General features: G+C 35.6%; 1 protein-coding gene across 1 annotated transcript; it reads right to left on the bottom strand.

Moving 5' to 3' along the window:
• Positions 1-602: 602 nt before the first annotated feature.
• On the bottom strand, positions 603-16,511 carry IBSP (integrin binding sialoprotein). The gene is made up of 6 exons (XM_074227351.1): positions 16,458-16,511; positions 16,296-16,346; positions 15,712-15,789; positions 9,066-9,128; positions 4,830-4,973; positions 603-1,142 (listed from the first exon to the last, which is right to left on the bottom strand). Exons 1-6 carry the CDS (start codon positions 16,509-16,511, stop codon positions 603-605), a joined length of 930 nt encoding a protein of 309 aa, XP_074083452.1.
• Positions 16,512-25,695: the final 9,184 nt, after the last annotated feature.

Here is a 25,695-nt window from a genome sequence, read left to right as displayed (position 1 = left end):
GCAATGTTATAAAAGTCAATATATATTTATTGTATAGTGTCCACAGCATTGTGAGATGGCATAATCTGAAACAGCACCATGTTTTTAAATTTCATAATAATACTAGACATTAAAAATATTTATTGTTTCTTTGTTGTAAAGGGGCATTGGTGCAGCAGCCCCAAAACATTCTCCAGGATTGTTATAATTCCTAAAGACCATTCCTGTTAGTAAAGAAGAGGTGCTGATTTGCAAGGGTTTTCATTATACCCCCAGATAAATACTAGGAATTCAGCTAGTTGAAAATTTGACCAACTGGCCAAAGAAAGTTTTAAAGCAAGGGGCAGCTAGGTGGTGCAGTGGATAGAGCACTAACCCTGGAGCCAGGATGAGTTCAAATCTGGTCTCAGACACTTAATAATTCCTTAGCTGTGTGACCTTGGGCAAGCCACTTAACCCCAATGCCTTGCAAAAACCAAAACAAAAAAAAAAAGTAAGTTTTAAAGCAGCAGTGCCTCTCCATATAATACTGTGGATTTCTTATATTGCATCTTCCTGAGTTCAACTTGTAAAAAACAATGACCAAGTAAACCATTAGTAGTAATAAGAACCATTTTCTCTCTTTACTGATGATAGTAGTAATCTTGGCCTCCATAGCCATTATATGCATGCCCTTTGTAGTAGCTGTATTCATCCTCATAGGCTCTGTAATTGTCACCACGAGGTTCTGTATTCTCATTTTCATAGCCTTCATACCCATTATCATATTCATTGGTGACTGGTTCTTCATAGCCACCATCATAGAGATTGCTGGTATTTTCCTCATATGGAGGAGAAGTAACTTCATAGTTCCCATTTGAAAGGGTAGTAGACTCATAGATACCAATCAGCAAGGTTGTCACTTCAGTGCTGTTGCTGACCCCTTCTTCATCTTCTGTGGCTTCAGTGCCATTTTCTACTTCCTCTTCCTCTTCTTCCTCCTGTTTCCCACTGCTCCCATTTCCATGATCTCCTTCAGCATTTTCATGGTTGGTGCCATTGCCTCCTTCCTTATTTTCATCTACTTCAGCTTCACTTTCTTCATTTCCTTCTTCTTCCTCCTCCTCCTCCTCTTCTTCACTCTCTTCCTTTTTTGTAGCTTTATTATTTTTACTTGTTTCTTCCTATAATGAATATTTTTGAAAGTATTCAGTTAAATTTCTATTTAAAACAACTAAGAATATTTCTGTCTTTTCAGTGCACTTTTGTGTGAGCTACACTAATACAAACTTCATCTTGAATTAGACAACTTTAGCTTCCAAAAGATCTCTAAGGGGCGGCTAGGTGGCGTAGTGGATAAAGCACCGGCCTTGGAGTCAGGAGGACCTGGGTTCAAATCCAGTCTCAGACACTTAATAATTAACCTAGCTGTGTGGCCTTGGGCAAGCCACTTAACCCCATTTGCCTTGCAAAAACCTAAAAAAAAAACAAAAACAAAAGATCTCTAGATAGGAAAAGATTCAGAACAATCAGGAAAAAGAAGTGTTTATCTAGCAGTCCCTCTCTTTGATAGGATCATTTCTAGAATAAGGAAAAGTTTTTAATGGTATTAAGGATCCTGAATTTTATAGGAATCATAGTATACCATCCATGGGAGTTCTCTCTATTTTGCTTTTTAATAATCTTCTAATTGGATGTTAAATTAAAATCTTAGGAATGAAGATACAGGTTGGGATGATGAAGAGGTTGAATGACCTTCTTTTTCAGTTAGAGAGGTGAATTGATTTACTGTGGTATGAAAGCTGATATTTTAATCAGAATCTATCATTTCTTTAGTATCAGAAAATCCTGATAAAGAAATTTCCTCCACCGAAGTTCTCTGTAACTTACTTTCTTAGAGCTGCTTTGAGAAGTTAGGTGACTTGCTCAGTCACAGAAGCAGAATCAGGCCTTGAATTTAAATCTGCCAAAGTCCAGAAGCACCTTGCTACAACAAAATTCTCTAAATTTCTCTCTCTGTCTCTGCTGTCTCTGTGCCGCCCCAGTCTCTCTCTCTCTCTCTCTCTCTCTCTCTCTCTCTCTCTCCCCCCCATACCCCGTATATGTGTGTGTGTGTGTGTGTGTGTGTGTGTGTGTGTGTGTGTCTGTGTGTGTGTGTGTCTGTGTGTGTGTGTGTGTGTGTGTGTGTGTGTGTCTGTGTGTGTGTGGTGTGTGGTAAAATAGTAATTCCATGAATTGAACAGCAATTCCAGAGATCCTCAGTCTTAGTCTTTATCCTCTAAACTCCCATAATGATTTTTTTTTGGTGGGAGCCTATTGGGGTTAAGTGACTTGCCCAGCTCACTCAGCTAGTAAGTGTCTGAGACCAGATTTGGACTCATATCTTCCTGATTCCAGAGCCCAGTGCTCGAATCACTCTACCACCTAGATCCCTCTTAACCACACTCTGCTTTAAGGGTTCTAATGTTTCCCTTATACTTCCAAGATCAAATATAAACTCTTTTGTTTGGTACATGAAACTCTTCCTAACTTTGCTCTTTCCTCATTTTCCAGTCTTCTTACACTTTATTTCCTTCTATAATTCTCCAGCTAAGATCTAGCCCCACCAGTTTCTTTGCAGTTCTCCTAATGGTCCCATGCATGTCTGGAATTCTCTCCTTCATCTCCACTGCCATACTTCTCTAGTTTTCTTCAAAACAACTCAGGCTCCCCCAGTGGCTTTCTCTAGCCTCCAATGTACTTAGTCATTTGCAAGTTATCTCCCCCATTATAATGTAAGCTCCTTGAACAAAAGGAATATTTTTGCCTTTCTTTATAGTCCCCAGCCCAGCACACAGAAGTTAGTATTGATAAATGCTTGTTGCCAGTCTGCCTAGTGACAGAAATATCCAGCCTTTTTGAGAGATAGTAGATGAATGAGTCTCCAGAGTTGGGAAGATTCTGACATACATACTAGTTGTATGACTCTGTACCCAACTTTTCAGTGTTCCTTGCCATTTGTTAAGAATATGGGTTGTCCATATAGGCCCTGGAAATTCCCTATATCATTGGTTATTAAAGTGGGATCTGCAGATCTTTGGGTTCCCTGCAATCCTTTTGGGGGTCTTCAGGGTCAAAACTAATTTTGCAAAAATAATAAGACATCATTTTCCCTATTTTAAAAAACCTCCTTCCTTTTTAATTACATATCTGTGGGAACTTGAATTTTTTTTCACATATTTCAATTCAAAACAATACATTGCAATAGATAAATGCAATAGCAGATATGAGAATTCAGTTATCTCCTATTAGTACCCATTAAAGAAATGTGGGGGAAAAAGTAAAGCAATGCCACTACTCTCATTAAGTTTTTTGAAAATATAATGTCTTTTAAATAAAAATGTTATTTATATTAACATATTTATTATTTTAAATGGATGGATAACTTTAAAATTATCCATTTTAATTTCTAATATGATAAATGTCAATCAGATATACACTCTATAAACAAAGGGACTTTGCAGTTTTCATTCATCTTTAAAGGTGCAAAGGAATTCTGAGACCAGAAAGTTTGAGAATGACTACCCCACAGCAATGAAATCAAAAGTTGGGATTATCTATATCTATATAATTACATCCATATGTATATATCAATATATAATCTATCCATCCATCTAGATAGATAGATATAAAATCTTTCCCTAATTCTTGATTTCCACCCCCCCTCCGTATTCTACTTGAAGAAGAAAGAAACCATTATTATGAATTTTGAAAAAACTACCTTCCAGAAAAATTATTTGTTATAACCACCTTATGATTTCCTGTCATGCCTTCTCTCTAGACTCTACCTTCAATAGTTCCTTTAAAATTCAGCTTAAATGTTACTTTATCCATGAAATCTTTCCTGGTCCCCAGAGTCTGAAGTAATCATAGAAATCATGTTATATCCTTAAAAATGAGACCAAGAACCATTAAGAAGTAGCCAGCTAGGTAGAATGGTGGTTCGAACACTGGCCCTGGAGTCAGGAGGACCTGAATTCAAATCTGATTTCAGACATTTAATAATTGCTTAGCTTCCTGACCTTGGGCAAGTCACTTAACCCCATCACCTTGTAAAAACAAACAGAGAAAGTAGAACTAGTATTCTGCTACCCAGGCCCTCTGCCTTGTAATACATTTTTGTGGTCTTTTATTCTTCATTATTTAAACCTATTAAATTGTGAGTCCTCAAGAGCAGGAGTTTGCTTTTATTCATCTTTTTCTTCCTCTGTGTGTTTGTGTATATGTGTATCTCCTAAATAAAAAGAGAAATAAAAGGCTCTGAAGTCAGGAGACCTAGATTTAAATCTCACCTCTCATTTTTTACTATCTGTGAGACATTGGGCAAATCACTTAACTTCCTAACTTAATGTTTTCATAATCTAATGCTCCTTCTGGCTCTACATCTGCAATCTTGTGTCTATATCATTAGTACTGAATAATAAGTGGGAATCAGAATGTTGGCCAATCGACTAAGAAAGATTCAATTCTGGCCAAAAAGTTTGACTCAATAAGGCAGAAAAGACAACTATATTATTTATAGGGAAGAGTTTGAATGATGGGGGCTCTATGGCTAACACCTCATTAATTAACTAGATTGATGGGAGGACATGGACAAGAGCCACATAGGATGGAGTATGTATGGAGCTTACTAGCGCAGTTGGTATCTATTGATAATGCCACAAATCCAACCAACTAATACATTTTTAGTTAACTAAAATATTCAGCTATCTAGTTATTCAAGCATTCTAGCTAGAAGTGTTAATGTCTCTAAAGATGATAGAAGAAATGGAATATTTCATGGAAGAGGGATAGCAAGGTCATGTTAATTTTGGGGAAAATGTGATTATCACCTTCTTTGGAATTTGAACTGCTGCTAAACCCACATCCCCTCTTGCAGTGGTATTCTCTTCGCCATATCCAGGTGTAGTAGCAGATGGAGTGGTAGATTCTTCACTTCCATTAGACTCAGTCTCCTCTTCTTCATTTGAAGTCTCCTGGTAGGAAAGTTCATACCAAACATTTTGTTTTAGCCAATAAAGAGTGAACTAAGCTTCAGATTTTGCCACAAACTAATAGGGAGCTGAGCTTTATATCTAGCATCCTTTATCCATAATGTCTTCCCATTCCCTTCTCTCTCCCTTAGTTCTACTGAGTTCCTCTCCTTTTATACTCAGCTCAAAATCTATTTCTTTCCAGAAAATACCTATATTTTATACATCTAAGAACTGAGGAATTCAATTCATTCTCAATGCAATGTGTATGGGATGTTATGGGGTCTCTTCAATCAATGTCTTAAATTTCTTGTTGAAAATTGCATAAAATACGAATTCCGAGTAAGTATTTGCTGTTGATAGGGAAGCTCTTTAACTTAGATGGCTCTAGATTTAGATCTAGATGAATTGACTATATCACATTTAGGAAGTTTTCTCCAATAGATCCTTTTAAATTTAAAGACTTCCCAGAGAACTTAGCTGACACTTTTATAAAACATGAAGTTTCTGAAAACATTTATCTCACAATAACTCTTTGAGTACAGAATCACATGGCCAGGTCTTTGTCATAAGAAAAATGATGAAATGTATGGAATTCTATAATTATGAAACTAGGAAGAATTGAAATATAATAAAAATCAAATAGTTGAGTGAGTGGCATTTTTGAGATATGGAATTGGTTTTTGTATTTAGGTAGTTTGGAGGTAATTATAGTACTGAAGATGTCAATCTTAAGATAGAACCAAGGATCACTATAGTTGTAGTTCTTACAATTATTACCACATTGTTTTCATGAAATCAAATGCTTATCCTTATATTTTGGTGATCAATGGCCATTCTATAAAGAATACTTATATTCAGGCAGCTAAGTGGCTTAGTGGATAGAGTTGAAAAAGAAAAGGACAGAAAAAAGAGTTTTGTATAAAGATTTATACTTACTGTCAAAGTACAGATGAACATTTTGAAATCTACTATAAATAGAAAATAAACTTTCTTTTATATAAACTATTAAATTATGTGCATGTGGAAATTGCTTCCAAATGGGATTTAGGACATTTTTGGAAAGAAAGTGATCTGGAGTATAGTTTTGAGATTCAAATCTTTTTAAAACAAGGTGGAATCATGTCTCAAACCTATGGGAATAATTGAGCTTTATAAAGAAGTGGGGAAAAATCTATTTTAAAATTTATTTTTAAAAACTAGAGAAACGACAGTGTAAAGAAACAGTTTTAAGAGTACCACAAGGGGCAGCTAGGTGGGGCAGTGGATAGAGCACCAGCCCTGGAGTCAGGAGGACCTGAGTTCAAATCTGGCCATAGACACTTAATGATTACCTAGCTGTGTAGCCTTGGGCAAGCCACTTAACCCCATCGCCTTGCCCAAAAAAAAAGTACCACAGAGTCTCCTGTGTTGAAAACTTCAAAGTTTTGAAATATGTGACCTGATGTCTAATTTCCATATACATGCTGTGACTGTAGAAAATAAAATTAAGAAAATGGGAAATCATATGAGTATTTGAAAACTAAAGTGGTTAAAAGGTGTAAAAAAAGGATTTCACAGGGGAAATTTAGGTCTTTTTTAAAGGAAAAGGCAAATCACTGAAAATAAGGTTGATATAGACTACTGAATAGATGTTCTAGAGGCATCATATCAGAAGAGGAGGTGCCTGAGAGGAGTTGAAGGCGGGGAGGGGATGGGAAATTGCTCTATTGGAGCTATGGCCATTAGAAACCATTAACGGAGGGAGCAATTACTGATTGGTCAGAGAGAACCAATGTCATTGGTCAAGATCAGGTCCAGTTGTTACCCTTTAGTGCCACCTAGAGTTTAAGGTAGGTAAACCCTTCCATAAAGGTTTATTGATCTCCGCTGCCTTCTCTGGCTTGAGGAAGAAATGCAGAAGGGGTTTGACAGATGCTAGGGAGTTGTAAATAGCCCTAATTCTACTGCCTGGAGCTCTACTCTGATTGGACAATGTAGCATCTGAGTAAGGGCATTGCCCTCTGGGCTGCCCTATAGAGAACAAACCTAACCAATTTGATGATATTAACAGTTCTTCGATGTAATGAGAGCCGAGTTTCCCATTTTGAGCTAACATTTTTCTAAAGGACTTTAAAAAAAAAAAGAGTACTGATTAATTGAAAAAAGACTATAAAAATATTTTTCTGGTTAAAAAGTGGTTAGGATCAACATCCAGTCAGGAATCTTGCAGTTAGGGCTTAATCTAAATTTTCATCCTTTATTTGTTTCCCTGTCAAGTTTCCATAGGTATATAGCCATTCTTCACTATAGCTTTTATATGTATCTTGTGATATATTTGGTTTAATACATTAGTTATCTATAATATTTATTTAGCCTTATTAAATAAATCATTTTTTAAAACATAAAAGTGCCATTATTTTGAATCATTGGCTATAGAAACATTAAATCATGTGGAGCATTGTCTTGTGAGAGGTTAAATGTGTATGATAAAGCATAATGGTTGAAGTCTCAAGATCTAAAGTGGTGGGGAAGGAAGCATGCTTCTCAACATGATTCTCCTAGGACTCCTTAGGAGGGTGTATGAATGTAACCACTTGGGGATGTTCTATCTCTAGGATTAAATCTACTAATATGAACACAATTTGGTAGGGTGAGCTAAACCAGGGTGTCTCACAAACTAAGTTGAGAGGTATGAGACCTCAAGAATGACACCGAATGAGGCTTTATACCCAATTTTGTGACTAGAACCCCCACCTGTATTACCACAAATATGGTATCATGTTATTGTGATTTGGAATAAGGAACTATATCTCAGTAGTGGTATTACACACTTTGAAGTCACTGAGAATTAAATGTTTATTGATTGATTTGGAGGGTCTTATTAAGTAAGATCTCCCAATATTATATATATTAATAGCTAGGCTGCATTTATTTTCATAATGATCCTTTTGAAAATACTGTGAACATTACAAGATAATGCCCCCCTCCCTTTTTTCGCCTTAAGTAATATAATGAAACAAACTATCAACTCCCTTGTTTTGCCTACTAAAAATCTGTGAACCAGTCTTCAATTTAGCTGCACATTCCTTCTGGTTTTGAGCTTTGTTTATGACAAATACATAACATTTAATATGATTTCTTTCCTCCAGATCCATGTCCCCTCTCTGATCATTTGGCAAATATCTTACATTTTGAATATCAACAACTAAGTTTATATTAGAGATGTTTTAAAGACATGGCGTTTGTTACTATTGTTTAGTTCATTTATGGTCAATCTGCCATAGTTACTGCCCAAGCTTAAAGTGAGGCGTATAGGACTGAGGTCATTTATATTTTTTCTTTGCTTAATGGGTGTCCATTAAAGATGCTAAAAAAATTTATCATCAAATTTCTAGCCTGTTAGTGATGAACCTGTCTATATTCAGTTGATGACTCTTGGAAAAAATGTCTCAGCCTTCCTCTGGGAAGGAAACTCAAATCTTTAGCAACATCATTACTACAACTTCCCAGAGCTTGAAGACTATAAGTATAGCCTTTTAGCATAGGACAGTGGTTGGCACACTGCTGTGGAGCCAGAGAGTCTGGGTTAAATTCTTCCTCCCTAAAAGGTGAAAGTTGGACAAGATGGCAATTGGGTTCCTTTCCAGCTCTAGATGTTTGATCTTCTGAAATCCCAAGTTACTGTCATGTCACCATGAGGCATGGGTGGAGGAGATTTTGGGAATTTTAAAGTTCAGTCATTGAATATTTACCACTCCAACATTACTGAGATTATCATTTACTCAACTTCTATCAGCAAGTCCTACTTATCTAATTATAGATTTTCAGTTGCTTTCTCATATTTTAACCCTACCTCAAAAGTGGAAATACTTCGGAAGAAGTATAATAATCCCAGGTAACTTTAACTGGAAAGTTATGGCCACGTCTGGGAAATTGTTTCAATTTTTAGCTGAATTAGGAAGGAGTTACCTAACATCAGTGCTCTCCAAAATAGAAAGTAGTAGGCAGCAAGTAATCCTGGAAATGGCCATTTGGTGAGTATAGCATCTCTAGTTTCTTGTTCATTTTTATGCTGTTCTGTTTGTTTTGACATTGACCACAGAAATTACCCACCTCTTCCTCTTCCTCTTCTTCTGAGCTTTCACCATCACCTTCCTCAGATGAATCACCATTATGCTAAAATATATAATAAAAGACGATCAGAATTTTTTACAGCTGGCCATAAATAACACCCAACACATTAGAATATCAAATGTAGCTATGTGTATACTAGATTGTATTAAAGTCAAAATAATAGTAAAGCAAAATTAGAACACAGAGTTACAGTTTTAGAAATAGAAGGGACCTTAGAGATCATCAAATCCAAATCCCTCATTTTACAGATAAGAGAATTCAAGTTCAGAAATACTGTCACTTTCCTGTGGCTAACTTGGAACTGGAGCTTGTAGTTAGTTCTATTTTAATATGCCTTTTAAAAATCAACATGAAATGATTTTTAATGAATTTTTATTTTTTATTTTGTTTTTTAATGAATTTTTAATATAAAAAATCATTTTTTCACAACTCAAAGGGTACCATTAATTTTACAAGCAAAGTGTGTGATTGAAAACTTTTAGGTAAGATATCATTTTCCCACTCATGGAGTCTAGTAGGGGAATTAGATAGCAACATAATTAGCTATAGCTCTAGAGTTGTTTTAAGTAATAGTCATATTTAATGCATTGAAAATAATACTTGATTCAATTTGTATATCACAATATTTTCTATGTTCTCTCTACTCTAACCAATTGAAAACAAACAACAGGAGAAAATAGAAGAAAAACTTTGAATATAATACATAATTTGGGTCAATTGTTTCCTCAGTAAAAGAAAATTTTCTGATTAAAGATGACTTTAGGAGTTTGTAAAGTCAGTTATCTTATAATTATCCTTAGTATATTTTAAAAATTTTTTCTTAATTGAAAAATTACCATTACTCTTAATTATCAAATACTTAATGCTACCTCACTTTCCCTAAAATAGATCAAAATGGATTTTTTTTCTCTTTCTAGGACTATCAAAAGAGATATTGGAAAAAAAAGATGTAAGAATTGAGATTCTATAAAGTTATAGCAAATTTAAACTTTGGTTATAATGATTTAGTTTTGAGCTAGGTCTTTTAAAATTTAGTCATGTAAAAAAAGAAAACTAAATACCCTTATGAGTATGATTTTCTTTTGTTGTATCATAGAATCTCAGAATTTTAGAGTTGGGGGAAATTTAGTAATCATTCACAAAAAGTCATATATCAAAAAAAGAATCACTACATTTTTTTGAACCCAGGTATTGGGCATTAATCCCTGTTGAATTTCAATTTCTTAGATTCAACCTAATCCTCTTGCCTATCAAATGATTGAAAGTTAGGTTGATTCAATGACCAATTGTTCCCAGATCTGCTTGTCAATCAATGTTGGAGGGAGAAGTCAGACAATCCGAAGTTTTATTGCCTGTTATGTATCTATAAATAATAAATAATCATCAGACTTTTGGTTTCTAGTCAACTTCCAGTGAAAGGGAATGTCTTACCTCCTGGGGTAACACATTCCATTTTTGTATAGTTCACATTATGATTAATCAACTTTATAAACATCAAGCAGTTGCCTCTTTGTAATTCCCATATACTGGGACTGTTTCTCTATTCTAGGACTAAAATGAACAAATCTAATCCATCTTCCACATAGCAGCCCTTCAGATACTTGAAAACAGTCTCCACATCCCTTAACAATCTTCTCATCTTCAGATTAGATATATTTCATTCCTTCAACCAATCCCTACATGACCTGAATACAAGGTCCTCTATCATCCTGATTGACTTCCTCTCAGCACTCTATGCCACAATTCTTTTCTTTTTGTTTTCTTTTCTTCTTTTATTTTTTTGAAGCAATTGAGATTAAATAACTTGCCCAGGGTCACAGCAATGTCTGAAGCCAATTTTTTTAACTCAGGTCCTCCTGACTCCAGGGCTAGTGCTCTAATCCAATGTACTACCTAGCTGCACTACTGTGGGGTCTCAGAATTAAACATAATATTCCAATGACTTCTTACCAGGTTAGGAGCATAGCGGAACTATCATGGTTTTATTCTTGGAAAATCTACTTGGGTTAATGGTGCTCAAGTCCATATTGGCATGGTTTTTTAAATAGACATCTCACATTACCAACTCCTATTGAGTTTGAAGTGTACAAAATCACCTAGACTAGAACTTCCCTCCCCCCACCCCCAGAGAAATTACTTTCTGACCACATCTCTCCCATTCCATACTGCAGAGGTTCATTTTTTGAATGTCGGACATTTTGGGTGCTGGACATCAATCCCTGTTGAATTTCATTTCCTTAGATTCAGCCTAACCCTCTTGCCTATCAAATTATTGAAAGGTTGATTCAATGACCCATAGTTCCCAGATCTGCTTGTCAATCAATGTTGGAAGAAGTCAGACAACCTGAAGCTTTATTGCCTGATATGTATCTCTAGGAAGTCATTCTCCTACCTATTTGTGCCTGGAAATTGTTGTGTACTTGCTACATTGGAGAGAAACTGAAAAGTATTGACCTATCCCTTTTTACCAACATAGATCTATCTAAATTGTCCTTATATCATTATGAAAGTGATCAATAAAAGCTGGCTCCATCTTGAAGTCATTGCTGATCCCCACTGATCTGTTGCAACCAACAAATTGTATTAAATAAACTTTTAAATTCCCTTTGTCCTGAGACTTGCCTGGCTATTTAGGATAAAAGCCCCAAAAGAGAATTTTCCTTTTAATGAAGGGCCTTAAGAAATCCTATCTGACATCTTACTACTACTACTACTAGTCACTATCAAAGAGGAGCTGAGTTAATTGTCCTTTCTAGTGCTACATAATCTGAACATTTGATAAGCAAGTCATCTGTGCCATGATCTAAATTATTGATAAAAATGCTAAAGAGCTAATCTAAGTTCAAGAGTTCTAGGAAAAAGCAGCATTCTCCAGAACATCAACCACCAGGGCATATCCAGAAAAACTATATGCTGATGTGACTTGGCAACTGCTTCAACGGGACCTGCAAATCTTGTCTTCTCAGCAACCGTAACTCCTAACAACTGGAAAAAGAACATTTTTGCCAACCAAATCTCTAGCACTATCAAATGGCTGAAAATCAGAAATGGATGTATTTTTTTTATCGGTGGAAACAGCATTAAAAAATGCATTTCCGGGGCGGCTAGGTGGCGTAGTGGATAAAGCACCGGCCCTGGAGTCAGGAGGACCTGGGTTCAAATCTGGTCTCAGACACTTAATAATCACCTAGCTGTGTGGCCTTGGGCAAGCCACTTAATCCCGTTTGCCTTGCTAAAAAAAAAAAAAAAAATGCATTTCCATCTGCTTTGCCACTCTACCCCAGGAACCACAGGACCCTTCCATTTGACTTGCAACTAAGATTTCCTATATGTATTGCCTTCCTCTTTAGAATGTGAGTTTCTTGACAGCAGGCATTGTAATGCTTTTCCATTGGTATCTTCACTGCCTAGCGCAATGCCCCTCACTTAATAAAGACTTATAATTGTTTTTTCTTCCCATAAATTCACTTTCTATTCTAGGTGGAGTTTAATCTTTTTGTTTTTCTATATTGTTTTCCATTGCAAAAACAGCAACAAAAACCTCCACAACAGTGTACAAATTCAAACTGTTTTGCAGAAATAATATCCATTACCACAGAATCTCAGTCTTAATATTGGAAGTAACCTCAGATTTCATCCGGTCTATCCTGTAGGTACAAGAATCTCTTGAAAACATACTCAACAAGTTGTGTCTTTATTTGAAGAACAGCTGCTGAAGGGGAACGCACAACCCAAGACAAACCTTTTCTGTTTTCAGCTATCTCACTATTTGGAAGTTTCTCTATATCAAGCCCCAAATTAGCTTATTGCCACTTCCATTGATATTGCTCCTAGTTCGGTGCTCTGGGGCAAGTGGAATAAAGCTAATCATCTGCTTACTTGACTTCAGTTCAAGAACTTGAAGTCAACTCACACTTACCCTACTCCTTCATCTCTAAATTCTTTCTTTTTTTCAGATTTCAACTAATCTTTATTTGGATTTAAGTCACAAATCCTGATTTCCATTTCTATATTCTCTTCAGCTTATTAATTTAATTCTAGACATCTTCAGTTCTGTAGGTGCCCTTGCCTCCTTGCTTCCTTGCTTCCTCCCTTCTTTTCCTTCTTCCTCTTCTTCCTTCTTTCTTCCTTCCTTTCTTCCTCCCCTCCTACCTTCCTTTCTTCTTCCCTTCCTCTTTCTTTCTCTTTTTTAATTTCTCCAATGTATTTATTATAGTACAGTATAATCCTAACAACCTTTAGCTATCCATATTATTTCTACTTATATCTCAATAGACTACTGTGAATTCTTAGAATTATTTCCCATTTATGCACACCATAAGAAGATTGTCTCTATTGTAATAGAAAAAGAAAAGAAAAGAAAAATAGCCCTTAAAAAAAGAATTCTAAACAACATTGAAAATATATTAAACTACTCCTTTCTGGGGGCAGCTAGGTGGTGCAGTGGATAGAGACTGGCCCTGGGAGTCAGGAGTACCTGAGTTCAAATCTCACCTCAGACACTTAATAATTACCTAGCTGTGCAGCCTTTGCCAAGCCACTTAACCCCATTGCCTTGCAAAAAAAAAAAAAAACCCAAACCTAATAAAAATTTTTTTTTAAATCAACTGCTCCTTTTTTAACATTGTAAGAGTTAGAAAGTATTCAATGCAAAAGTCCTAAAGAAATATTCAAACCAACATGCTAAGACCATCATTCTCAGATTATGATAAATGATTGATATTTGAACGTAAATTACATTATAATCTTTAAAAATAACTAAATCTCAGATTATTGCATTTTTGTGGTGAGGGCAAGTATCTGTTTTGTTGTTTTTATTTTTTTAATTTTAGAGGACATAGAATTCCCCATAGAAGACAAGCAGTGTAATGTTCTAGATAGAGACTTCAATTTAGGAAAACCTAGAATTAAATCTTACCTCTGATGTAGCATGTTAGGGAGAAAACCCATATTTCTCAGTTCTTCCCAGACAACTCTCTAAGGCTATAGGTGTAGGTAAGTTACCAGTTTGCATCAGTAGAGGAAGCTTCTACATTAAGAGCTCCCTATATTAATGAAATCAGGCTTGGATCAAAAAATAAAATACCTTTACATAGAAGAGATTTCTATGGGAGGATGGAAATTCATCTCTTATTTGATTTTCTATTTCTTCATAAGAGGTTCAGTTATTTTCTCCTTCCATTTCCCTTTGTCAATATAGTACACTAAAACAGTTTCCCTAGTACCAGTCTTCAATATCAGTTATACTTTAATGAATAAATTAGAAAATATAATTTGAAGTTCTCCAAGGCTTCCATGCTATGTCTCCTCCTTTGATCATCAGGTTCCCCTGGATCTTTCCATTGACTTAACAAAGTTTTGTCCACTCACTTTTCCCATTTTCCCAATTCAATTCAACAAACTTACAGTAAGTACCTATTATATGCTAGGTTCTTGGGAGTCAAAGACAACATCCAAATTGTCTTCACCCTTGAGAACCTCTAAATTGGCCTGATTTGGGGGGGGGGGGGGGGGGGGGTTGCCTGAATTTTTGATATTAAGATTTAGACCATTTTCTTATGACTTTTCTGAATCAGCTATGGTAGTACCAGTTAATTCATTATATTCATCATTTCATACGCACATACATACATACATACACAGTAAAAAGATCATTAGATTTGGAGATAGAAGACCTAGGTTCAAAAATATTTTTTTTTTAAATTTTTACTATATGTCCTTGGACATATCACTTAACCACCCTGAGTATCAGTCTCCTCATCTGTAAAACAGAAATAATAATATGTGCTCCATCTACCTCACAAGACTGTTCTGAAATTCAAATGAAATAAGAGGAGTAGAACATAGGATAATAGTAAAATGTTCTGTTAAAATATTGTGTAAATTAAATTATTACTAATTAATTATTAATCAATATTGGGTGCATAAATTATTATCGACAGTATAAACTAATTTTTGACAATCAGTCAAATCAACTGGATTTAACTTGTTGGAGAATACTTTTAAATTCTATGGGCTCAATAGTAATGATTGTCCTTCATTTTTCGAATAAGACTACAACATCAGGAAGATGATGCTAAGACAAGCACATGAATTGGATTTTAGGGGGGGGCGGTGCTGTACCTTAGCACCAGACTCATTTTTTCCTCCAGAGCCATCTGGATCTAGGGGCCAGATATGAATCAGGACAATTGGAGATGGCCCTGAATGCGAGGCATCAGGGTGAAGTGACTTGCCCAAGGTCACACAGGTAGTAGGCAGCAAGTATCTGAAGCTGGATTCGAACTCCCGTTCTGATTCCAGGGTCAGTGCTTTATACACTGTGGGATAGTCTTTCTTTAAAACGTAAACAGCCTTACTTTGGTGAAACATTTGGAATACTGGTGGTTGGTCTTGCCTAGGTTTGGTCACAAAAAATAATAGATTTTCCACATACACATACACACACACACACACATGTATGAAACTGTCTGTATATATAATATATTGTTCATATATATGCATATATATTTATTTATTTAAAATGTATTATCCTTTCAAAAAATCATTTAAGTGTTTTTTTTCATTTAAGTGTTTTGATCTAAAAATATCTGTAATGGAATAAAAAGTTAACTGAGGTAATTACCTGAACTGGAATTCGTTTTAGAGGTGGGTAAAGGTAGGAATATTTGTAAACATAATATCGATGTCTGTGATTGAAAACCTAAGGAAAAAAAATAAAATAAAATGTTTATAGTTTCTATACAAATAAATATAATGGTATTCAAACTAAATAGAACAGTGAGAGTAAGTTGAATTGCTTTCTGGAAATGGCAAAACTTCTTTAATGACTCCGATTTTTTCCAGAAAATATATTCCCGTTTTCCAATATCAATATTCCACCAATGAATTGTTAGGAGTCATTTGACACAACAATCTCTGAATAACCAAGAATTCAGGTATAAGACATCATTTAAGAAATGTATGTTAGAAGATGGACTGATAGCCTCAATGTCAGAAGAATTTAAGGCAGATCCTAGTATAATGGATGGACCTACCTGGGTCAGATTTATGAGAAGATGTGGACAAGAGTTGCTCCTGATGGGTAGGTAAAACTATATTGTTAAAGATACCATTGGAGGAAATAACCACACTAATGAGGTCACATTATAAGAAAAATTGCCATTTGAGTAGCCTATTACAAAGACAATGTAAAAAAAAATCAATTACCCCATTTTCTTCAGAATCATCTAATTTGGCCCTTCGATAAAAGTTTTTTACCTGAAAGGGAGAAATCAATATTAAAAGTACATCTATTTATCTCTCGATTTTTCTGTCTTTCTATCCATCTGTCAACATTGGATAAATTAAGAGAGTAAGAAAAGGACTTACTGAAAAGGCACAGGCTATTCCCAAAAGGCCGAGCAAAATTAAGACAGTCTTCATTTTGTTGCTTTCTGAAATTAAACAGGTTGCAAATGTATTATGATTGCAAAAACAGTTTTTGTATTTCCTCCCACATCCAGAGAAGAATTTGTTCATAGGTTTCACTTGGAATTTTTAAGGCTTTCATTTATATATTTATTTCCAAGTATATTGGCTTCAATACGTTGAGTAATGGCTAAATAAGCTGTAGTATATGATTGTGATAGAATTCAACTGTGATTTAAGAAAAGATGAGTTCAGTGATTTTAGAAAAAACATGGAAAGACTTTCAGAAAATAATGAAAAGCAAAATGAACAGAATAAAGCATGCAATAACAGCAATATTGTTTTAAGAATGACTTTGAGCAAATAAGTCATTTTGACTATTATAAATACCCCAATTAATTATAGAGGACATATGAAGAATGATGCTATCTGCTTCCAGAGAAGGAACTGATAAGTAGAAGCATGTATAGGATAATTTTATATATGTGTGCATATACATATATGTACATATACACACACATACATGTGCATTTGATGTTTGTATGTATATTTTATATAGATGTGTGTATAAATATGTATGCATATATATAGTATATATATATACATAATACCTATTTGTATCTAATGGTAGTCATCTCTAGGTTGGGAGGAAGAAAAAATCACATAGTGTTGCATATTTGAAAAGACTAGCAAGTTATGCACAGAAGATTTATGATTTCATGTGCAATCATCTTTTTAAATTGTACCACATTATGGAAATACTTTTTTTCTGTCATAAATTAAAAGTAAAATAAAAGTTCCAAAGTATATTGACCTATTTGTTGGTCCATAAGAGGACCAATCCTGCATGCTCTTATGTTTAATCTGGCATTTTGTATGTGGTAGTTAGTATGAATCTGCCTTAGGATTATACCAATGAGTCCAAAGCATTTCTTTTAAAAAGCTTCTGTGGCATCCAAGGAAAGAAATAAGTGAAAAACAGAAAGATGAGGGATTCAAGATTTAAGACCTTACTTGGAGAAGATTTTCATTTTCCCTGAGATAAAAATTCCTTTTAATCTCTATGTGAGTCAACAGTTCTTGGGCTCATGTTGAGAGAAGAAAATGAGATCCACTATGATGGGGACAAAAAAACTGTAACAGGAATATCATAATATCCATAGGAAGATCTAAAACCTCTGGATTAGATAGGAATCCAGGAAGGCAGTAGGGAGGCTATTTCCTTAAATGCTTCTTGTGTCTGGGTGAAGTAGTGAGAATGGCAATCTTCAAGTGCCCTCTGATGGCATTTAGTGATATAGCAAGTCCTTAGAACTACTTGAAGGAAAGGGGAAAAGACAGGTAGAAAATGTGATTTATATATAGCTATCAGAACACGTGACTTCTAGGACAGCCCATAATTTATTTTACTTGTATTGATTTACCCATTTGTCTTATATTTCTTCTGTATATATGTATATATTTACATGTCTCTCTGATAGAATTTAAGTCCCTTGAAAGTAAGGATTGTGTTTATGGTTTTATTTCATCTTCTTTTTGCATTTCTGTTGCCATTGCCAACACAAAGCACAGTCATGCTTGGAAAAATTAAGGCTATTTGCCAAATCTCCTTCTTCTCTCTAGTTCTCATCTAATATTACTAATATTTCTTCTGTCACTATCACCCCTTACATCCCCATCTCCCATAACTCCCTCTGTTGATTATTTAATATTTATCCTTACATATAACTTGTTTGTACATAGCTGTTTGCATGTTTTCTTCCCCATTATTCTAGGAGCTCCTCGAGGCTAAGGACTGTCTTTTTATCTTTGAATCTTCAGCTCTTAGTACACTGACTGGCACATGGTTGACAAGCTTAATGAATGTTTATAGACTGCCTATTGATTGATTGATGTACCTGAATACATTAACAATACCAAAAATTCTTTGAGAAAATATATTCTGATTGTCTTCTTGGATACCAGAAAGATATCTCCTATGACTGTACTGTAATCATTGACTTCCTCTTTCCTCACCTCCCTGAAGGTACAAGTGGGGAAAGTTGGTAGCAACTCTAAGTTACTCATGAGTTGTTAGAGTGCGTCACCAGTAAAGCTAGGCTTCACACTGGGAGCTCCCCACCTTAACCAAAAAATCCTGTACACAGACACACACACACACACACACACACACACACACACACACACGATAAAACTGATTGTCCCCAAAGCGATCAGGGTAAAAAATTAAAAGGATTCACCCTTCCCCCTTACCCTAGTCTTCATTTTCATTTAGACCTTGTAGCAAAGAAAAGGCAAAGACCACAAGATAAAAATAAAAAGATATGGAATAGGAACCAGGGAGATTGTGATAAACCTAGTTCTACTGGAACTTGGGTTATTGCTATGGCCACCTTTTCTGCTCAGTCTAGCGAGAGATGTTTGTGTTTGTGTGAGTTTAGAATTTCAAAAATTAGAAAAATCCAGGTTTCATAAATAATATCATACTTGTGCCTGGTCTGAGGTTTCAAGGAAAGAGGCAGAGCCCTTTCTTAAACTAATTATAGACTGTTGGATAATATGCAACCCCAGATGAATGAATTCATTCATGTAGAAAAAAACAGAAGGAGCACCTGGGTCCTCTGATTCATTGACAACTACTGAGACCTTCCCTTTCTCTTAGGAATGGGAACTGAAGCTGTCCCTAGATCTTCTTCCAGGAAATCAGCTTTATAAAGATGATGACTGAACGGCAGTTGAGCTGCAGAACCTAGGGAGCTATGGGGACTTATACTGAGGTAGAGCAAGAAAGATGAATGCTATGCTCTAGGACTCTAACAACCTTTGAATTCTCAAATCCTATGTATGTTAGACAGAAAAAAAAACTTATTCGAGGATAGGGTCTGCACTTATGGATGATCAGTTACTTCACCTATGGGTCCACCTCTTCCATTGGAAGAGGCGCCTAATTTAACTAGCTCATGTCAAATGAACAACATTGGTTTTAATTATGAATCTAAGAAATGAAAACTAAGTAAAAGGTTTTAAAATTTTTTTATCAGTCTACTCTAACCAGTGGTAATCTTCTCCAGGAACTTCTTAGTGCCTATTAGGATTTAAAGGCATTCCTTTTAAAATATTTTGAAATTATTTAATTTACAAGTAAAGTGTTACTCGTGTAAGTCAATCAACAAATATTTCTCAAAGATCTACTATATTCTAGCTACTGTGCATAGCTCTAGGGATACAAAAACAAAGCAAATGACAGCTCCTGATCTCAAGGAGCTCACAGCCTGATGGGGAATACAACATGGAAAACCTATGTACAAACATGCTATATGTGATATATTTGAAATAATACTAGAAAGAAGGCACTAGAATGAAAGATGATCAAGGAAACTTTTTTGTGGAAAGCAGGAGTTTAACTTGGACTTGAAGAAAGCCAGCAAAAACCAGTCAAAAGATAGAAATGAAAGGGAGAATGCTCTGGGAATAGTAGTCAGCAAAAATACTCAGAGACAAAAGATGGTGTGTTCTGACTGCACACACCTACTAGCTGAGTGACCCTGGGCAAGTCACTTTACCTCAATAGCCTCCAAAAAAATAGAGTCTGGTGTGAGGAGCAGTAAGAAGACCAGTGTTACTGGATTATAGTATATATGATTGGGGTGGGGTAAGATGTAAGAAGACTGGATGAGTGGAGAGGTCTAGAAAAGCTACAAATGCCAGAGGATTTTATGTTTGATCTTGCAGATGGTCAGGAGCATTATTGAGTACGGAAGTGGTATAAGCAACTTGAACTTTAGGAGGATCACTTTGGACAGCAGAGTGGAGAATAGACAGGAGTGAGGAGACCACAGGAATAGTCCAGGAATATGATGATAAGAGGAGCGGCAGGGTCAGAGGAGAGAAGACTAAGAGATGTTGTGAAGGTAAAATTAACAGGCCTTAGCACTAGACTGGGAATGGGGGTGGGAGGGTCAGAGAGAAAAACCAAGGATGATGTCTATGTGGAAGCCTGGGTGACTAGAAGGATAATAGTATCTTTGACAATAAAAGGGTTAATTATGAAACAGGGAAGCTTGGAGGGGGAGGTATTGAGTTTAAGATGTTTATAGGGCATCCAGTTCAAGATGCCCAGTAGGAAGTTGGAGATATGAGACAGGAGGTCAGCAAAGAGGTTATGTCTGGACATGTAGATATGGCAATAATTAGCATACAGATGATCATAAAGTCCGTGTGAACTGGAAAGCGTATAGAGAAAGAAGAGGTCAGAGTCCTGACCTGGTTGAAATAGTGAAGGAGCACTTAGTTAGGAGGAGACCCAGGAAAGGGGAATGTCATGAAAAACTAGAGGGGAAAAAAGCACCAGAGAAGAGAATGAATGACATATGAAAGACTTCAAAACTTCAAGAAAGATGAGAATTGATAAGGGGCCTTTATATTTGGCAATGAAAAGACTGTTGGTAACTTTGGAAAGAGCAGTTTTGGTTGAATGATGGAATCAGAAGCTAGATTGTAGAAGAGAATGAGAGGAAAAAAGGAGAATCATCTGATTGTATATGGCCTTCTAGAGTTTAGTCACAAAAAAGGAGTAGAGACATGGGACAATAGCTAGTGGGGATTGAGGAGACACAGGTATTTTGTTGGCAAAGGGGAAGCAACTCATAGAAAGAAAGAGACTGAGGTAACAGAATGAAAGGGGGGAAATCTACTGGAGGAGAAAGCAGGAAAAGGGATCATGTATGCAAAAAGAAAGGTTTGCAATGAGAATGGACACCTCAGGATGGGAGAGGAGATGAAGGAGAAGATAGTGATGGAAGACACCTGGGTGATGTGAGAGAAGAAAAATGGGAGAAGAGGGTCATGTTGTCCCACAGTGGACCTTATCATCTTTAGGATTATTTGCATTTGGTAATGTATCATATGGACTTTTTCAACTATTTCCATATACAATCTAGTCTCTTTTGTCTCCTACATGGGGAAGGTAGGGAAAAGGAAGTTGTAGAACCTTCTATTTTTTTTTTTGTAAAGAAATGTCATAGAGATTAAGAGATTAAGTTTGAATAACACTCACTTGGAAAAGCCAATTGAGTATATTGTCTCTTGTATAAAAAAGAAACAGAACAGAGTTGTAGTTTTAGCATTGTTTTATCAATGGTAATGGTCATTTTCCAGGAAAACTTTGGACCTGCAATTTAAATGGTGCTTGTACGCCCCCCACCTATGCATCAAATGCTTGCCCATCTGAAACTTTGAAGCAGTTCTTTGGACACTGATGTGTTCCCAGAATTCATCAACATGAAGTGAACTTAGTGATTAACCTTGAGAGAAATGAGTATTTCTCTTTTATATTAATAACTAATTATTAATTGAGATTACCATGTTTTCTTTCTATGTCTTCATTTAGAAATAAACATTACTGACCTTTCCAAAAATTTACCCAATTAGTCTTATATACAATACAGTCTTATTCTAGGTAGAATTGTTAACCCAACTAGAAAATCTTATAAAAAGAATGTAATCTAAGTAAATTCTGTCTCTTTGTAATCTCTTCAGGGAACCCAGGGGGTGGGTGGCAGGCAGGAATCAGGTAAGATCCTTTTGTCTAAATTGTTTAAGGCTGGTGGTGGTCTGGGAGTAAGAGTGGCATTATTCAGTCCCCCAGTCCCTCATTAAACCAGCCCCACTTCTTATTATAACTTATTCTCTCATTAATTGTTATAGCCAACTAGACTTTATTACTGCCTTTTGGAAACACCCACTCTTCCAAGGGCATGTGTTGAGAGACCCCTATGATTGTCTTTGGTTTACAAGACAAGGTCAAATGACCATTTTTTTTATTAATTACTTGTTAGTCATAATTAATAAAATGATTAATTACCCAGAAATTATGTCTTGAACTTTTCATTCATCACAGCCTTTACAAACAGACTGGTACTTAAATAGACACAGACCATCACCAGGCCCATATTCAAAGCTAGACGTATTTATACAGCACAAAGTAGCCTCTAAGTAAAGTTTTAGTGGAAGTTACCGGTAAAATACAATCCCAGTAACTACATATTACAAAGTATACTGAAAATTACAAAATTAATGTTCCTTTCCAAATGTCTCTTGATGTGTCATCACAAACCAACATTCATTGCAAAACTGCTGTGTTTTTTGGAGAAGGGCATGTCTGCAACTTTTTCAGTGAAGAAATTTCCTCTGGCAATGCCAAAGCAGACATCTGCTTTATAGCACAGAATCTTGGAGGGTTTGCTGGGGCAGCGAGAGGTCAAGTGACTTGCCCAGATTCACAAAGCCAGTATATGTTAGAGTTAGGAGATGAACCCAGGATTTCCTGGCTCAAAGGCTAGCTCTTTATCTTTAAAAAGTTTGGGATTTGGGTTTGTTTGTTTGTTTGTTTGTTTTTGCTTCTCCATCTGAAACTCCACACTATCTTTCTTAAATAAAGCCATTACTATGGTGGGAAACCTAAAGGGAGACTTTTGACCTAGATTGTTATGTTCTGTTTAAAGGTACAATCCATTCATCTTTGTACCCCATTGCCCATGTTTCAAGAGTATTCTTTTTGACAGTGGCAATGGGAGTGGGAGGAGAAGTGGAAAGATGGGAGGAGAGAGAAAGGGAAGAAAAGAAAGGGAAAGAAAGGGAGGGAAGAAGAACTGATTCCTAGGAATTATAAATCTGCTATTCAATTATTTACTGCTATATTATTGTAATATTTACTGCATCAACAAATACATTGTATTTTTATCGATTGAGAAGCATTTATTAATGGACCTGCTAGGTGACAGGCACTGTGGAAGGGCCTGGAAATACAAAGATTAAAAGAAAAAACGTTGCTAACCTTATGTAATTTATCTGATATTGAGGGATATACTATGAACACATAATATAGGGGAAATGATCACTGACCAAACCCTTCTCATCCAGAAAACTCAGAATATAGTAATCAGGTTTTAACAGGGCCCCGGGTATCAGTGGAGCTGAGCAATGGCTCTACAATAAGGGAGGAAAAAATTTCCAATTCCTACAGAGTCGGGATTTATGAGATGTTTTTGTCATACATGTAATAGTTAACATATTATCCAACATGCACTTAACCTGATGCCCGTCACATAGAAGGCATTTCGTAAATGCTTATTGACTGATTGAGATGCATTTTACTACAACTGTACTCTGATTTGAACTTGCTCTTCTCATGGATGTTACATGTAACCATGGCACAGTACATCTCCACACCAAACCTCAGAATCATCCTTGGCCTTTTTACCAACCCCTTCCTTCCAATATAAATAAATGACAAGCTCTGTCCAATTGCTCTCCAGAACCCCTCTTTCACCCATCACTATCTTTCTACTTGATTACCTTACTTCAGACCCTTCACTTGGACCCACGTAAAAGTCTCCTCACTGGCCCATTGGCACATGTCCTCCTCACCTCAGCCTGTCAGAATTCTATTTTTCATTCAAGTGTCAGTGCTTGTCATCTTCCCTGGGCACTTTTTTCTGGTCTCCCCAGCTCTTCCCAAATGACACTGTCTGATTTCTTTTAGATTCTATCTTATATTATACTAATATGTGAAAATGATGTATTTCTCAGGAAATTCTGGGACCATCTAGGCACGGTTTGTCCTATTTTCTATCTTTCCATCATTGTCACTTAGCACAATACCTTATATTAAGTAGTCTATATTAGGTAGTTTACTAGCTAAGAACTATATACTAAGTAAATGTTTGTTGACTAAAATGGAATTGATTTAAATTAAGAAAGTCTTTAGATCACAGAAACAAGAGGAAAAAATAAGGCATATAGCAATAAAAAACAAAGTCTGAAAGACAACAACCAATCTACTACTAAGGTAATAGGAATGTGGTTTGGAATTTCATTTTTTTAAAAATTTTTCCCCCTATCCAAAATCTAGATCCAGATGATCCATTCAGATTGTAATACAGATTATACACAAAACTAACCCTAAATTCTAACCTTAACCCTATAGTTTTCTTTGATGATGAATCAAATGAATACATTGAATGAATCAAACTCAATCTAATGATAGAAGATGAATATATAATATGCTACTAAATTTCTATTTCATCAAGTACTCTACATTTTCCTGATTGCAAAGAAAGTCTAGGAATTTTAAATCTATATATGTGTGTGTATAGACATAAAATTCTAAGACTATATTTTTGTATGTTTGCATATATGTATATATATAAAACACTGGAAAAGTTGATATATAGTGTTTTATTATATAAACTCTTTAAGAAAAGAAATTAAAATTAATTAATACAGTTCTTTGTATTTATATCCCTAGTATCTATCACAGTGCTCAGAATACAATATTTTAAAAAATTAATGCATATTACATTAAAGTCTAAAGCATTATGAGATACAGTATGATATAGGTTACAATTTATTACAAAAATGGTTTTCTTTCTCTGCAAAACCTCTTGGGTAGGGGAAGTTAGGTGGCACAGTGGATAAGGCACCAGCCCTGGAGTCAGGAGTACCTGGGTTCAAATCCGGTCTCAGACACTTAATAATTACCTAGCTGTGTGGCCTTGGGCAAGCCACTTAACCCCATTTGCCTTGCAAAAAAAAAATTCTTGGGTGCATCAGATTAACAGTTTCTTTTATACCTCAGAAATAGAAGAGAAGGGGAAGATCACAAATGAATATTTGTGACAAGCAGAAATTAGAATAAGGTCAATGATTCCAAGTTAATTCCCAAAATATTAAGGAGCTTGAACTTCAAATTGAAGAGTACATCCTTTTGGACAGAATCTAAAAATTGAAAAAATACAATAAAGAAACCCCAAATTATTTTACCATTCTAGACAAGAGAAAGATTTTAGAATTTGAAATTAAGAAACCAAAGACAGTCTCCCTCTCACCCACCCCACCCCATGTCAGGGGACGAAAACTTACTCCTTTTTAGAGCTGAGATGAGCAGGCAAGCTTGCAGAAGTGAATGAGTGGACACAGATTTAATTTTTCCTCTGCTCACTCATTTGTTCCTGCTGGATATAAACTATTTTGTCTTCTCTAGCAGCCAATCAGAAACACTGCCAATGTGATGTCAGAAAGTGGGTTCTCATAAAAAAAAAATCCAAACTTCATCACTTTTTCTAGTTTCAGGTTTAGTTTATAAACATGAAATGCTCTTCTAGTGCTGGGAGGTTTGCATTGTGGAATTTAATTGAAG

This window comes from Macrotis lagotis, chromosome 3 (genome assembly GCF_037893015.1).
Source record: "Macrotis lagotis isolate mMagLag1 chromosome 3, bilby.v1.9.chrom.fasta, whole genome shotgun sequence".
In the NCBI taxonomy this organism is placed as follows: domain Eukaryota; kingdom Metazoa; phylum Chordata; class Mammalia; order Peramelemorphia; family Peramelidae; genus Macrotis; species Macrotis lagotis.
The sequence above is the reverse complement of the archived record's forward strand: the minus strand, read 5'-3'. Positions and strand labels throughout refer to the sequence as shown.